We start from the raw sequence: 17,276 nt of genomic DNA, 5'->3' as shown, positions 1-17,276 counted from the left end.
GATTTGTCATGAAGGATTCCACAAAACACACACACATGAAGCCACAAATAAAATAATGTCAGTACATTTAATTTTTATTTGATTCATTACACATTTGCTCAAGTGCAGAGTCATACTCAATGTAAAGCTTAAAAAAATACAATCTCAGTTATCTCAGATGTGATTCTGGATGCTTTGATGTAGATTTTTTGAAAAGAAAATACAGTATATGACAGATAAACCTCTTCAGGGTGGTGTTCTTTGATAGATCTGTAAAGTAAACACTGAAAAACAGGGCAGCATAACTGGTCAACGTCAAAGATTCATCATTCATTCATATTTAGGTAGTGTAACTTTATAACATATTACATGAACATTTACCTTTGTCTGTGGAAACACAGCTGTTTCCTGAATTATCATGAACACCACTGTTGAGCTGCAGCTCTTTTTGTGCATGCTACAATACTTCACATTAACATATAGTTTGGATCATTGACTGTACACAATACCAAAACAATGTGCTTTTCCCCATATAGTGTATAGTGCTGAGTTCAACATGCCCTCCACCAGCAGTAGTTACAGTGGACCAGCTTCCCTTTTTTGAGGCAGGTTGTAGTCACAGGGTCCATCATGGAACTTTACTATGTTAATGGCTTAACAAGGCTTATGCTTGTTGCTCTGCAAGTGGTTCCAATCCCTGATGAGTTCATTAGGATGGAATTGATGGGATGTGATCAGGTGGCTGTACTTACAACTGGTGTAAGGCACATGATAATGGTTGAAGAGGAACTCATTGGGAGGTGGAGCTGGGTCAATGCGCAGCTTCGCCAGACAGATCCCCACATAAACATCCTCCAGGTGAAGCCTGCGTATGCTGAGTGAGGCCTGATAGATCAGCTCAGCCATGTCCCCTGAGAACACGTACCCTGTGCCTGAGCAGAATATTGGGTAGCGCTCGCTTGGATACAGCTCTGGTGGCATGTACCACTTGCTGTCCTTGTTTCGGTTTGGTGCATAGCCCCTCATCAGGTAGCCGGTGAAGTACCTCTGCTTTGGAGGCATGTCAGGTTTCAGCAACTTCTGGATGAGATACTCTGTATTGACAAACATGTCACTGTCTGTCTTCATCACATAGGAGGCATGTGGGCAATAGGTGGCCACCCAGTTCATGCCCATCAGGGTCTTGACGGTCAGGTTGTAGTAAGTGTCCTGATAGTCCTGTTGGATGATATCATGATGAACACGGCTCTCTTCCTCTATGCTGCTCTGCAGGAAGGTGTCTGAAGTCTTTCCCGTGCCAAGCAGAAAAAGACGGACAAACCCCAAGCCCATTGCTACACTCTCATTTCCCCATGTCTGGCGGATTGCATTGCGGGCATCAGCCTGTCCTGGTTCTGCAGCAATGAGGAGGATGAGGAAGGGTGTGCTGTCCCTGCACTTGAAGGGCTCGTTCAGGATGTAGCGGTAAGGCTGAGCGCTAAGCTTCCCTCCTACACCCATCTCCTTCTGTAAACTGTTGTTAGTGCTCATGGAGTCCCCCAGCCCCATTACACCAGTCCTGGATCCTCCTCCACCTCCTCCTATTCCTCCTGTTGCCTCTCCTGCCGCACCCTCCGCTTGCTGAGAGCTGAGGTTGAGCAGAGGCTTTGGTGGTACATACCCCGCCTCTCTCCACAGACTCCTCAGGGAGCTGCTCTGGTTGGATTCTCCTTTGGGAGTGCGGAAGCCCCTGACGGCATAGGCCAGTGGGTTTTCACGAGGCCCACTGCGTCCTGGCAGCCAGTCCTGGTGGCTGAAAAATAAAAAGAGAGTGAAGAGCAGAGCCAGTGAGAGGAGGCCAGTCACATGCGTCCGAAACAGCGAGCGCTTGACGGTCCAGGTCATCTTGATGGGACAGCAGTGCCGCCGTCTCCACTGCATGGTGCAGATCGGGGTCGTAGGAGGCTGCTGCTGCTGCTCGAGAATGGGCGGCGGCGGTCACATACAGTCACCTCAAACATGTGGTTGCCAACAATCAGAGGGTTATCTGAGCTGGCAGATGGGTTGGAGGGAGCCTCCTGGTGGAGTCAGGAGAACATTTGAGCCTCACAGTGCAGCTTGGAGCAGGTATAAAGGGCTCCCAATGGAGCTAGGAAGGCGGTGATTCTCTGGCCAGGGAGGCTTCTCCCTGGCTCTTCTTTGGCACTGTAGACAAACACAGGGTCAGGCTCTATGTCTCGTCTCCTTCAGGATATGATAAGGGTCACGTCCTCTGCATTTGCTCTCTGTAATCTGAAAAGAGAAAAAAAAAAAGAAACTGAGAAAACAGGATTGGCAGCACTCCAAAAGCACCTCCTTTTCACTGGAACTGAGCCACATGCCAATTGTCTGAGTTGAAGATGTGTTTTTATTTTACTCGTGGGAAAAAACAAGAGTAATTCTTACTCATTTTATTCACGGTTTGTTTTGACACAATCAGAGTAATTCTGAATTAATTTTGTCCAGATGCAAAAGCTCCAATTAGAGCTTCCTGTGGATGCAGTGCCCAATATGGTAAATGACTCTTTTGGTAAGCTTACTTAACAGTTTGAAAAGGACAAGCTGAATCAATATGACAGCATTGTAGGATCTTTTATTGAACAGGGATGAGAAACAGTAGATTCTGGGGATGTGGCTTCAAGAAAAAAGTTCTTGTTGTGAGCACAATGGAGATGGAAGGGAAAACTGCTGTAAAAATTACTGTGGATATATCTGTACAGTTTAAAAACAGATGGTCCAACATGATATTGAGATGCAGCAAAACATGTTTTCGAAATGCGTATTTCTATATCCCAGTAAACACAACAGAAAACTACTTTCCACAATGACAATGATGATCAGAACATTTTATTCATCATCACAAAATCATCTCACAGTGAGCATATTTAAACTAGAGAAGAACAGAACATAGTAGATAAACTTCTATGAGGAAACTATGGTTGTCAGGTTCTGGATCTGGGAGATGAGGGCTCCCACTTGCATGTCATTATTCAGCTTAATGCCTGGGGCAGAAGTATAAATTGCAGGTTTGCTCTACGTGGCGCTGGCTGACGCTACTCTGAACCACTTGGTCGAGCAAATGTCATCAGCCCCCCACCAAGTGTCAACAGCCAGGGACGAGATGCATCTGTCAGAATGAGCTTTCAGGGTCCAACAGACAGTGGTGCCCAAACCTCTGGTGATAACAGCCTTCACCTGTCATTCACCTTCCACCTTCAGCTTATCAATGCTGCTACTGTCTCACTGAGATCACCCAGGCTGCTCTGCCTTCTTACACAAACACGCATAAATACAGGACATACAAGTAAACATGCAGACACACAAACATGCAGCAATGTGGACAAAATGTAAATGATTACATCTGCTGCCCACCTGGAAGTTGTTCACCAAGAGACACACAAAGACGGTCATGTACACACACCCTGGTTCACTAAGTCTTCAATGCAAATAATCTGTGAGCACAAGCATGTTTCTGTGCATTACATGTAATTATATACAAACCAAACACTGCATACATAATCTTTTTTGTGTGTGAACAGATACACAAAGTAGCACAAACTATAATGCAGACCAGCATTACTGATATACACAACGTACATGGACTGCATATGTAATTATTCATGTGTGTATAGATGCAGAGAAAAGATGCACGTATACGTCACACATAATTATATCCACACTAGATACATACATCACCATTGCTGTGCATGTTAACTCTCTCTCTGTCTCACACACACACACACACACACACGCTCATACACACAATGGACACACATCGCTGGAGAAAACAGAATCTGCCAGCAGAAACTTGGAGGTTGTACTAGACTCTAGTGAATATTAATGCAGCAGCAGTGTAGCAGCGTTGAATCCATCCTTCCTTCCTGAGTGTGTTCTTTCACTCACTGCTTGCATTGCCTCTCTTGTTTATTTGTTTGTTTGCTGTTTAATAATTTGCCGATTCTGAACAATTGAAGATTATTTTGTGCAAATTCTACATACTGGCTTCAATAGATTTTCTAAGCTTCCAGTTTTCATTTCCTGCTATGTTTGCTCATTCATCATGACAACTGACAAGGAACACGATAACCTTTGCAGGCGAGTGTGCTTACCCAGCGCAAGCAATTACAGGAGAATGAGAGGGGCCAGGGCCGATTTTGTTTTAAAGGTTAACATACTTTACATCGAAGCATATCCAGCTTTTGACAGATTTCTGCTGTCAACGAAATTAACATCTAGTTCCATGAGTTCTGATGAAGGCTGCACACACAGGCACACAAACACATAACTGTGCATGTACATGGAGATACACACTCCACATAGATGCCCACACACACCGACACCCACCCACACACTCGCTCACATGCAGACCACATGAATGGCTTTGTTTTGTTTTTTTCAATGTAAATGCTAATTTGACTGGGAGATCAGACGTCCATTTTTACTTTTTAGCAGTACCATTTAATCTGCCAGTGCCTCTCCTCATTAATTCATTTTCTTGCCTCCCATCAATGTCACTTCTGTGCAAGTCAATTAGTTACACCAGCACTAATTAAAGCCCCAGCGATTCTGCAGTGGTCAATAATCAGAACATAGGCTGGGGGAGTGGCACGGTGGTGACATACAAGGCATACATTATGGTGTCGTCTCTGTCACCACATCAGCTTCACATCTGGAGGAAAAAACAGGATCAACAAAATGAAATAAACTTCCCAGGTTCACACGCCATTCTCCCGTTTGCTCTCTTTGTTCCCATAGTTACATAAGCAGCTGATTGTGCCTCAACAATAAGTGTGATAAATGCAAAACAAGCTTGACTGATGTCGATGAGAATATGACCTTCATTCACTACAACAGTGCACTTTATTATCGTGACACAGTTTCCTCAGGAAAGAAACATATTTCATTTGTGAGCTGTTTAAAGCTGCTGTTGACTGAAGTTAAGGGTTAATTTCAGTTTGATCGAAACCGACCAATGACGTGGCTGGCTGAGGTTCTCATTTCATCTAACCACATTTCCTGAAACAATGACTACATTTAGGATTTCATTTAATGGTAAAGTTTTGTTTTAGCACATGTCCTTTATCAGATGATGACTAGATGAGACTTCAGCAAACAAAATATTGCAAAGACAGTAAATTATTCTCAGCATTAAAATACCGAATAAAATGGGTATTGTTTGGGAAAAAGTCAGGGGGAGGAAGTGGTCTGGGTTTTTTTGTTTGTTTTTTTTTTTTTACCAATAGTTTTTGTGTTAAGTTTTCTGTAAGGCTCAGGCGCAGGAAAGAGAAGGAGAACGATTGGTGCAGATTAATAGTTTATTTCCAGGGAATGTGTTTACAAAAACAGAACCGGAAACTACTACCGGAAACCAACGACCTGAATGAAGAAGCTCTTAAGACTCAATATCGCCTCTAGAGGTGGGAGGTCTGAAATAGAGGGAACTTCTAAAACAAAAAAAAAAAAAAACGAACCCACTGCAGGTATCACCTGGGCAGGGACGCAAAAACTGAATACAAAAATAGCTCCCTCCTCCAAGGGTTTCATTTGCACTGACAATGAAGATCGGCAGAAAATGCACTAAGAATGCAGCATTTTTTATTACTGATCATGGAGAACCATTAGTATACTTGACAATATTAATAAAGACTTTTTTGTGGTCTCCACAACCAAGGGTTACTTAGTCAAACCTGTTTCCAGTACGGCTTTGACCAATAGCTTTACTCTGTCATTGATAACACCAAATTAATTACAATTGAAAATGAGGAAAGCTACGAATATGAGGTCTGAAATTGTCCGTTTTGGAAGTTAAATGAGAACTGGGGACTTATATCTGCTCCAATTTCAAGGCTGCCACTTTTATTTAGCCCCCCTGTGCTGTTATCTTGATTTCTGCATTTTGTTTTAATGAAAGTCTGGATGTTACAACTTAGTGCACAGCATCAATCACCTCAATTAGGCAGGAGGGAGATTCAGTCATAGTCTGTGCATCCTTTATTCCTGTGTGTGTGTGTGTGTGTGTGTGTGTGTGTGTGTGTGTGTGTGTGTAAGCTGCAAAGAGATATTTTTAAAATAAAGTGAACTTAAAAATGCTCTGTCCTATATTCACTTCTTTTGCATTATATTTGCTGCTTAATCGTTTGTACACTTCTGCAAGTTGAAGCTGCTAAATTTGTCTGTCTGGATGCTGTCAGTGAAATTTCTGTCATAATTTTTCTTTCAGCTCTCCACACATCTCTCCTTTTTTGTTCCTTTTCTCTTGCTACAGTTAACCAAGGCCATTTGAGCAGATCGGAGGGACAAGCACAATGTGAGAGTGTCAGACTTGTCTACCATCTGCAAAGAGCCTTGTCACAATCTCTTCTCTCAGCCATATATCTGCTGCTCCTGCAAATGACTGCATCCTGTCCTGTGTGCTGTTCAGCAACTGGTATCCACCAGCAAGGTCTCATGAAGGTCTCGTGAAGGAGCGGTTCTACAGCTGGGTGTGTGGATGAAACATGACAAAGAAGGAGGACTGAGGTGTGCACATTGAAAGTGATGAAGGAAATTGCTGCCACGCTGATGTCAGTGACAGGACTTCATCTAGCAGCTTTTGACAGTGCTGGCTGCCAACATTTCTCATCATCCCATTACAATACAATGTTCTGCTGGGAAACCTTGGATCCTGCCATTCATGTGGTTAGGTCCCCCTCATGCTGCCAAAACAGCTCTCACCCACTGGGCTATGGACACAGGACCTCCTGGGGATGTCCTGTGGTGCCTGGCATTGGGACTTTGACAGCGGATTCTTTGGGTCCATGAGGTCTCCATCCACCAGGTTTGCTCTGCCACTCAAACACAAGCTCGATCAGACCTGGATCTTTGGAGAGCCAATGCCTTGAGCTCTTTCTTAGCTATTCCCAAGCAATGTTGGAGATGTGGGGGGTTCACTATGCTAACCCTCTTCGCCTGTATTTTCAGTCCATTGACATAACACAACTTCTTGCAACATTCAAATTGCATCCGTTGCTCTGTCAATGATCAAGGATACATTTACTTAAGACAGGCCCCTGAAGTTAAAGTTTTCCCTCTTTCAGGATTGAATGTCAATATACAACAAGGAGCTAAACATTTACAAAAGCACAAAGTGTACCAGATTCATCAAATCCAACTGAGGGTTCGTTTGGGGTCTTTAAGCAGCTCCTTCAGCAGCAGACTTAGGCATCCACCCTACAAGAAGGAGCGCTATCGCAGGTCATTCATTCCATCTGCTGTAAGACTATGCAACATCAGCATCACTGACTTATGTTAACATAAACTGGACTCATATCATCTGAAACCATGGTAAAAATCTGCACAATTTTTTGCACTGCTGGCATTTTGCACTTTTACAGTTCCATTTATTCCACAAGCCACTCTATACTGATGTCATTTATAGTGTAGTAGTACTGTATTTATTCATTTTCATTACTGTACATATGTTTAGTGCTGCTTTGAAAGATGTTGCTGCTGTAACACTGGAAACATCCCCTGACATGGGGAGCAATAAAGGATTATCTTATCTTATGCATGAAAATGTTACTGCTGTCACATGTCCAGGTTAGCATGTGTTGAATGGACTTCAGACCTGAATTCCCACAGACCTGGGGAATAGAAATAAAGATGAAACGTGCATAAATTCGAGCTGGTATTAGAAGCATTTGCCCTTCATTTCTTCAGCCGACATGTGTGAAGCTGTCACACACAGGTGCACTAATGCATATACTCTAATAGTCTCCTGTCATTCCTGCAGTAGAGCCATTCAGGCGTCTGCCATTGAGGAGTCATGTGAAGTCCCAATAATATGAACCAACAGCAGCAAAAGCAGCAGGTGCTAATTAAACCCATATCTAGCTGAATGTGTGCTAATCTGTGAAATCAACTACTAAAACACTAGTGGGTTAAAAAGAAAACTATGCGATTGTGAATTCCAGTCTATTTAAAAAGAACCTATAAAGTTTAACATCTTTGGCTGAAAGTTGTCACAGAAAAATAGTAAAACATAATTTTAGGTAAATGCTAGGTCCGTTTGGATCAGTCACAGGAAAACTGTCACATTTGGTATTACAGTATTTCAGTAATATATTCTCTGCCAGACTACTCTGATGCTGCTATGCAGAGACACAGATCTGTTGCAGAGGTAGTCACACAGCATCCACTTACGTCACTTGTGTAACGATTAACATGATGCAAACAGGCTGTATGACAACTAGCACGTATAATGTTTGACTTGTGTGGACTGTAAAATACACTTAACTTCAAGATCAAGGTACAGGTTCATAAATCACTTGAGACAAAACCCAAATTTATGTTGCTGATATGTAATCAGTGAATATGAACATCTGCAAGGTGTATTCATTTAGCTGTTACATCAGACCACAATCTCTAAGAGACGAGTTTCAACCAGGGTCGTCCTTGCAGCTGACTAACATCGTCTCTTATATGACTCCACACACTGCCCATCAGACATTTTACTATCTCACCTCTTTCAGGATGTCTTTGCCACAGTTTGCCCCCTGATACTGGCTATAATTAAGAACTGTCTAATTAATGGAGTCATTTACCTCATCGTCAAACAGGCAACTGTGCAACTGCTACTGACGAAACCCAGTCGAGTCCTTGGTGACGTGAATAATCACAGACCAATCTCTAAGCTACCATTTGTCTCCAAGAACTTGAAAAAGTTGTTTTCAATCAGATTTTGCCCTATTCAAAAAACATCCGCATCCATGACACATTCTATTCTGGTTTTAGGGTTCTCTGCAGTACAGAGTGCTCTGTCGAAGGTCCACGACAGCCTCTTGTCCATTAATTCTTACTTGCCCTTCAGTATGGTGTCCCCCAGAGTTCTGTCTTTCAACTCTTTTCATTTTCTCAGTATGCCTGGGTTACATTTTTAAAAAGAACAGTATCTCATGTCGTTGTTTTGCTGACGACATCCTATTTTATCTTCCAGTTACACCTGACCGCACTTGTTCAGTGACAAGTTTCTTTAGTTGTCTTGACGATATCAAATGCTGCTGGCTAGAAATATCCTTTAACTGGATAGGAACAAAACTGAGATAATTATATTTGCTCCATTTGTTGATAATCTTAGCAATGCACTTGGCCCTCTGAAAATGATGTAGTCGAAAATCTTAGTGTCTCCCAACTCACAACTCAGTAGCGTTGTGAGTTGTTTATGCCAGTTTTTGTCAGCTCAGAGCTATTGTTAAATTAAAACCCAACTACATTTCAGAATGCACCTGCCAGGCTCTTAACTGGTACAAAGAAAAGAAAAACACCGTTTTCAATCCTTAAGTGTTTTAGGTCCACAATACATCATTGATAAGTAACATTTTCTGCCCCCTGCTCACTTGAGTCATCATCACAGTTGCTCCTCTCAGTCCCCCATCCACACCGTAAAACTAAAGGTGGATTCAGATACTGCACCCAGCTCTGGAACTGTCTCATGTTCCACCACTGGCAATTCATCTAGGCTGCACTGTGGGGTTTCCCAGGGTTCAGTGCTTCTCTTTACAATTTATGTACTGCTACAAATTGATGACTCAAAATTTCAAATTCCATCAACTGAACTCAGAGAAGACAGAGATACTTGTAATTACCATTAAATCCTCCACCACTCACTTCATCAACATACTCTGCTCATCTCATCACACCACAGTGTAGAAATATCAGCGTTTGTAATTAACAGCAACCTAACTTTGAAAAGCTATATCACATATGTCATACACATTTTTTTTTTCAATTCAGCAAAATTGCGTAAACAAAGCTATTTCTGTCTAAAAACAGTCATCTATGCTTTCATTTCATGGCGGCTAGATTACCGCAACTCCTTTTTCTCCATCTGCAACAGAACATAGATTCTCTCCTCTCCACAATGAATTCAAAATGCAGTCGTCACAATTTTACATTTACCTTTGCACTTGCTGCCTGTAAGTGTTGGAATTGATTTTAAATTTTTTACTTACCAAATTTGAAGTTCTGAACAGTTTGGGTCCAAGCTATATTTCTCACCTTCTCGCTCTGAATATACCATCATGCACACTATGGTCCTCAAATGCTGCTTTCTTTTATTATGATGTTTGATTTATGGGTTTTACGGTTATTGCTCTTTTCGTATTGTTTTACTGGACGAGTTTCTTATTGCTTTTCTGATTGTTACTTTAAGACTATAAAACCTGAAAAACCAGGCAGAGATTGTGGGTATCACAACGTTTGATGTGTCATGTGAGTCTTCTTCTGCACAAAATGGACCGATGATGTGTCGACTACTTTAAGCAGACAAGTTATTCTAATAGAGACCAATGAAGGATGTAAAAACAAATTACGGTAAAAAATGCCGTTGCTGCAAATGATGCAAGCAAGGAACGCTGGTTGGAAACTGTTCACTGTGTCAGTTACTATATTCGTCTAACCACTCAATGCACTCTTAATTCTATTTCTAACATAACAACTGCACATTAGCTCCTAACATGTAAGCTTCATCCATTTAAACATGATACTCAACAAGTGCATTTAGGTCTGAACCTCCATCCATCCATCCATTATCTATACACCGCTTAATCCTCACTAGGGTCGCGGGAGGTCTGAACCTAATTAAAGTAATTCACTTTAGGTTTTCAATAACTCAAAGTGAAAATTATTGTATTGATTCATTTGTTTTTTCCAAACATTTAATGCCATCAGCTCTCTCCCACTTTGGTCACTCTCTCATGTTATACAAAGCCTGATATGACAGATACCAACTAACCCTTGTGGATCAGTTTCCGTTGCACTATCAATGCTCCACCTAGAATTAAATGGCCACTACTAGTTGTTTAATATCCTAACATGTGACAACAGTACCATGGTGTAAAACAGTGTTAGCTAATGCCCTGCTCTCCACTAGTTGTCGTAATGCCAAAAATTAATTTCACTGATAGCCAATTATTTCTTGAAATCATAAGTGGTTTGCCTGAAGTGGGCACAACACTAAGCTACAAAAACTGCTGAAAATGTTTTATTTAGTTTGAATGTGGACATACACTACTGTTAAAAGCCATGATTGAATGTATAGTTTAACCTCCAGATTCACGGTTGAAAGGTTTCAAAGCTATTGATGAGAAAGTGGAAATATATTGTTATGATCCTGCTCTAGCCCCTGCCCTTCTTTCTCCTTCTTCCTCTTTTCTTCCTTTTCCCTTCTTCCTGTCTTTGTCATCTGTCTCTTTTGTATTATTCTCACTCATCCTGTCATCTCTCTCCCTGTTGTCTCTCTGTCCTTGTCTTGTCCCTCTGGCTCCCTCTGTTTGTGTCTGTTGGTCTCTGCGTCTGTCTGTCTGCCTTCCTTGTTTCACTCACCTGCCTAATGCACATCAGCTGCAGTAATCAGTTCACTCCATTCACCTGTTCTCCACCTCACCTCCACCTATTTAAGCTCTGTCCTTTCATTCACTCCCCGCCGGATCATCGACTCACATTCCATCACAGACTCTGTTTCCCTGCTTGGATTTAGTTCTCCACACCAAGCCCTGTGAACCCCTCATCTGCTTCAGCCCCTTGGACTCTCCTGCTTCCCCCCATCCTGTTTTTTCTCCACTTGAACTCTGTTTTGCTCTGACCTGTTTGTGGATATTCCCCAGCCTTCTGTCTGCCAGTTTTGATCCCCCACTAACTTCTGGATTCCCTGAGCCTGTCTGCTTTGCCCCCTTAGTTCTCTTTCCCCTGGTTTTGTAAGTACATTGTTTTGTTGTCTGGTTTAGTTTATCCCTGTTTGGTTTTTGTAGTTGAGCTGTGTGTTTTTTGTAAGTCTGGTTTGTAGTTCATTCTAGTCTTAGATTTGGTTTAGTTTATCTCCTGGTTTGTTTTCTGCTTTCTGTATTGGTTTAGTTAGTTTTTGTTAAAATAAAGACCTGTTTCCATTGCCACCTGTCTGTCATAGCTGTGCCTGCGCCTGGGTTCTCCAACCCCCCCACCCCCTGTAACATATAGAGACTAAGTGATTGAAGTATAAAGTATAAATAAATTAGGATAAAGATCTAACATTAAAGACCCGAAAGGATGCATTTTCTCAGGCAACTACTGAATAAGGTTTGGTCACATTTCTTGTTTTTATTTCTTTAGACTTGTCTGAAGTGGGAGGACCTCAGTTGAGAAGTGTGACATCTTTTTCTTTTTTTCTCTAAGCAACAATAATATACACTATCGTTAGAAAATTTGGGGTCACCCAGACAATTTCATGTTTTCCATGAAAACTCACACTTTTATTCATGTGCTAACATAATTGCACAAGGGTTTTCTAATCATCAATTAGCCTTTCAACACCATTAGCTAACACAATGTAGCATTAGAACACAGGAGTGATGGCTGCTGGAAATGTTCCTCTGTACCTCTATGGAGATATTCCATTAAAAATCAGCCATTTCCAGCTAGAACGGTCATTTACCACATTAACAATGTCTAGACTGGATTTATGATTAACTTAATGTTACCTTCATTGAAAAAAAACTGCTTTTCTTTCAAAAATAAGGACATTTCTAAGTGACCCCAAACTTTTGAACGGTAGTCTATGTTTCCAAACATATTTTTTTTGGCTCATTTTTCCTAATTCAGTTTTTTAATTCAATGGGGTTGCCAACCTGAAAGTTGTTCTTTAAGTTAACTGAACGTCATTGCAAATTAGTCTTACAATAAATTATACCGCTAGGTTTATCCAATAAACTAAGATGTCAATTAGTTTTAGCTGAGCAACATCCAAGGTGTTTCTTATCCAGGGGCTTCTCAACTTACGACAGAGTTCCGTTCCTACGGTGTGATGTAAGTTGATTTTTGCCATAAGTCGGAACTCTGGCGAAAATGTAACAAAGCTGTTACGTGCATCACGATATGATCAGTTCTTAAGAAAAGTCATGAATACCAATGACTTTCATGCATGTATGAATCTTTTTTGCAAGAAGATAACAGATTATTTTAACAGACTGATTGTTGATGATGTTGAGGTTTCAATGTTTATTGTTCAGTTTTGAGATTTACCTGATGTAAATTATTGTAAGACTGACTAAGCAGCTGGAACGGCGCGTGTCGACAACATAAGCAAGTTTGTTGGGATGAGCTGTTGGATGAATTGACATTGTGGGGAAGAGAACGTGGTGAGATGCTTGTACATTGAAAAGGTCTACATACATGCACAGACACTTATTATGACACAAACAGCTGAACAGAAAACTAGTTGAAACTTCGGTAAAAACAAAACAAACAAAAAAAAAAAAAATACTGTTCAGTTTGGTGTCTACTGACTCCAGCTGGCATATTCGTAGTGTTGTTCAGTCTGGTAGCTTGTGTTTTGCTTGTACTTTACTGCATGCCATGGAGTTGTGCTACACTACTTCCTCCTCTTGCCTTTAACCAAGCAATATCCATTTAATTCATTATTCTAATGCTGCAAAATGACACACAAAAAGCCTAAAATGTGCCAACATTAATCATGAAATGTGCCACAAGTGCTTTTTATATTCAATTCCGTGATGTTATATTATTGTTATTACTGGTGTTTTTGTGAAATTTCAAATGGAGGCTGTTATGTATGAATAAATAGAAATTCCGCATTCTCATTATTCATGGCACCAGGACTCGGCTTTGTTTCACTTTCAAGTTTAGAACTTAGAATTCATCATGATTCTCTGATTCTCAGCTTGTACCTATCGTGATGCCTGGAGCCAAACTGTGGTTATCATTGAGTTGCTGAGCCTCCTGTGCTGATTTCTTTCCCAAAAGTTGAGTCAGGCTTGTAGAGTCAGTTTACAGTTTATGGACTTGTTACGGCCAGCGCCTCCTACCCTGTGTGTGTGTTTTAACTATATATTGTGGCGATGCAAATAGGGCTGTGTGATCCCCACTCCCTGGTTGGACCACGACGGCAGAGGCGTGACTGCAACCAGGAGTCCTGCGATTGGTGCGGCGCTCACCAGGCTGACCAACTGAAAACTCTTTTAAAAGAGTTGGCAGTTCAACTGAACGAGGCAGCTGACTTCTAGCGTGTCATTCTGTGTTTCTGTGTGGTTGAGGCAGATAGACTGTGTGGTAGGAATTGAGTTAAAAACTGATACAGCAACATTTCATTTCATTACAGGTAGTTTTCTTTTGTCTAGTTTCACCAGGATTAGGGGTGCTGACTCCCATGTAGTTTTGTTTTGTGTCAGTTCCCAGGTAGTGAGCCTTTTTGTTCCGTTTTTTCTTTGGTCCACCACGATTGTATTGTAGTATAGTGTTAAGTTCTCCTTATGAGAACTCTTCTTGTGTTTTGCTGTTTTCTTTAATTTGAGCAGCACCCACCAGCCCTCTTCCTTAGTTTTGCCTCATTTGTATAGTATCTTGCACATTTTTGTTCACACTTTTCTATAATAAATTGATTTTTACCAACTACAACTGTTTATGTTGCTTCCCTTCCCCCCCGAGCCGGGGTTGTAACAGGACTCTTTTACGGACTATATTCAACAGCTTACCTAGTCCCTTGAAAAGAACAAAAGTTTTTTATTGGTTCTTTGTGCCCAAATAAATTATGGAACTTGCATTACTGCCAACATAAAAGAGACTATGTTAATAAGGTGAATAGGAAATCTTAGTTTTTCTCTGTTTCAACAATCAACAACAACATTTTCACTTATTTTTCCATCTTAAATTTAAGAACAGTATCAAAATGTTAATTGATACCACTATGCCAGAATAATCAGCAGGACATTCAATTAGTGGTCAGTAAAGATGAAAGCCACAACAAATTAAAAACATTGATAGTGTCAAGAAGACAATTGGATACATAAAGAAAATATGTGCTGTTGAATATCTGTTGATTGGACTAATACCTTCATGGAATTTGTCATGGACATGTTGACAGATGAGTTCACAGGAGAAAATGAAAGCCGTGGTAAGAGGAATAACTGTAATACGAAGCAGAAATCTAACTTCACAGATTCCCTAAAAGGCAAAGAAAATTTTTAATTTAAAATTGATATTTTAAGATAAATAAAATGAGAATAAGACAACAACATGACAATGATTACTGGTATTGGACAGAGGATATCATAGATTTCAGCTCACCGCCAAACAGATGACAACTGTATTTTGTCACGCCAGAAAAATCCCACAAAAGGTAGAGGAGAACAAAAACTGAGCTTAAAGAGTGTGTGTGTGTGTGTGTTAGTTGGACACAGATGTGACTCCAAATCAATCTGATGCTGTATATGTAGATAAGAACTTCTGACAAGTTTATTTAAAAAAATAATATAGTCAGCAGCAAATTCATCTCTTTTTGCCAGCTAATGACTTGTATGTTGTTACTGGTTTTACCAAAACTTTATTTAACTGTCTAATTGAATGGGGGAAGAGCTGTAAGGGGAATTTCAATGTTCACCAGTTAAGTACTAGAAACTGCTTCAAAGGTTTGCTCACTTTGCCCTAAAATAAAAACAGAAAAACATAATTGCTTTGATGTTTCCAAGTTTTACTGTTACTAAGCAGACAATTGACTTTTTGGGGAGATGGCAGGACATATCTTACAACCGCCATTTTTAGCATTGCGGAACACTTCTCCTTAAGTAGTGAGTCTCTCCCTTAGAACAGACTCAGTTTTAATATGTTGTGCCATACAATTTCTAACGGGGTTCTCTCATTATTTTCTCTAAAAATGCAAGAACATTCGATCAGTTAGTAGCTAAATGTCTCTGTTGGACTCACTTCCTGCTATCTCCTTTCCTCATTCTCAGCCAACTGGTTGAGGCAGATGGACACCTTCCCTGAACTTGGTTCTGTCTGAGATTTTTTTTTCCTCCTTCATATTCTAGGGTTTTTTTTTCCCATTCCTGCCCACCATTGCTCATAGAGAATCCAAAGGCATCTTTGGATTGTTGGGTTTTCTGTTCTCTGTTTAAAATTTGTAAGGCCTCTACCCTACTATGCTAAATGCTGTGAGATACGTTGTGAATCTGTGCTATATTACAAAAAAACAGAATTCATCTGAAGTAGTGTTTATCAGCTGTGCAAGCTCCTATGATGCTAGCTCTCCATTCACAAATCTGCTTTATGCAAACAAACAGCTGTTACTTTATTAAAACAACAAGAAGCTTAGTTTTTATTATTGACTACAGTAATACATATTGTTTATTTTTGAGTATGTACAGAAAAACACAGAATGCTTTTGACAAACACAAATGAAAGAATTCCAAAATGAGAATGACAAGTACAGTATAGCAAAAATGGTTAGCTTAAAACTAAACTAAACATATTGAAATCAATACTTACTGCGTTCCCAACGGCAAAAATGGGAAATTCTAAGCCCCGGTGCTGTGGAGGTGTAACGTTGTACTGTGCAGGCTTCTACTTGCACACCAGCCCTGTTCTCTCTGCTGTAACTGGCAGCTCTTTCTTCTCCACGGTGACCTGGACATCACTCAGCCCAGACTCCAACGCTGCTCCACCTGCCTCCCCGATGGCGGAGTGACCTTCCCACTCCAGGCAAGACTGTAAATTCACTCTGTTTTGCATGATATCAACAAAATAAAGCTTAATTTGAAAGATTTCCCATCCTGATAAGGGGAAGACAAATTCCTGCCAGTAAATGACAGAATAAAAGATAAGAGTGAACAGCACCATCCAAAGAAAGGGGCCTTTGCTGCTTTGCATCTTTCCGTAATCATGCTTCTGCTATACTTTATCATGGAACATTACAGACCAGCTGCGTTGCTAATTATCTGTGTGCTGTGTGCAGTTTACTGACATCACCTCACATCATTTCTGGGTAATGAGGATGAAAATTCCTGAACGGGCTCCTCTTGATGTCATTTAGCAATCCAAATGTGCTTTCTGAGGCTATGAGCTTTAAGCTGGCACTAAACACTGCAAATAGCTCTTTTATTTTCGTTAAGTTCGCCATAAGGCACTTTTTATTTTTGTGTGGATCCTCTATAGATATTTCAGCCTCGTGGCAGAATGGTCTGAAGCTGTAACTCCTTAAAGCACTCCAAATTTACCTGTCAAGGCTTTCGCTTGAACCTTCTCAGTGCTGACAGTTTTGTGTTGTAGATTTTGCAGATTTTCTAGTGTTGTTTTATTGTAAATGGAATGTCCTTGGGTTTTGAACAATAAAGCAATTTCAACGTGTTACAATAGGGCTCTTGTAACAGGAATGTTTCATGCTTGACATTTTAGAAAAATAAGAAACTATGAAAATAGTTACATGCCCTAACTTAGGTGTATGAACTTTCCCTCTTAATGTGTTGTTTCAAACC

The 17,276-nt window shown here is 40.7% G+C and overlaps 1 protein-coding gene across 1 annotated transcript; it reads right to left on the bottom strand.

The window, feature by feature from the left end:
* Window positions 1–618: 618 nt before the first annotated feature.
* Window positions 619–3,707, bottom strand: LOC111575822 (beta-1,3-galactosyltransferase 2-like). The gene has a single exon (XM_023281174.3). It carries the CDS (start codon window positions 1,897–1,899, stop codon window positions 634–636), a length of 1,266 nt encoding a protein of 421 aa, XP_023136942.1. The 5' UTR covers window positions 1,900–3,707; the 3' UTR covers window positions 619–633.
* Window positions 3,708–17,276: the final 13,569 nt, after the last annotated feature.

This window comes from Amphiprion ocellaris, chromosome 2, assembly GCF_022539595.1.
Source record: "Amphiprion ocellaris isolate individual 3 ecotype Okinawa chromosome 2, ASM2253959v1, whole genome shotgun sequence".
Classification (NCBI taxonomy): Eukaryota; Metazoa; Chordata; class Actinopteri; family Pomacentridae; genus Amphiprion; species Amphiprion ocellaris.
Note: the sequence above shows the minus strand (reverse complement) of the source record. Positions and strands in the feature narration are given on the sequence as shown.

Excerpts from the sequence above, each read along its gene's own strand:
- LOC111575822 (XM_023281174.3), bottom strand. The coding sequence starts at position 1,899 with ATGCAGTGGAGACGGCGGCACTGCTGTCCCATCAAGATGACCTGGACC.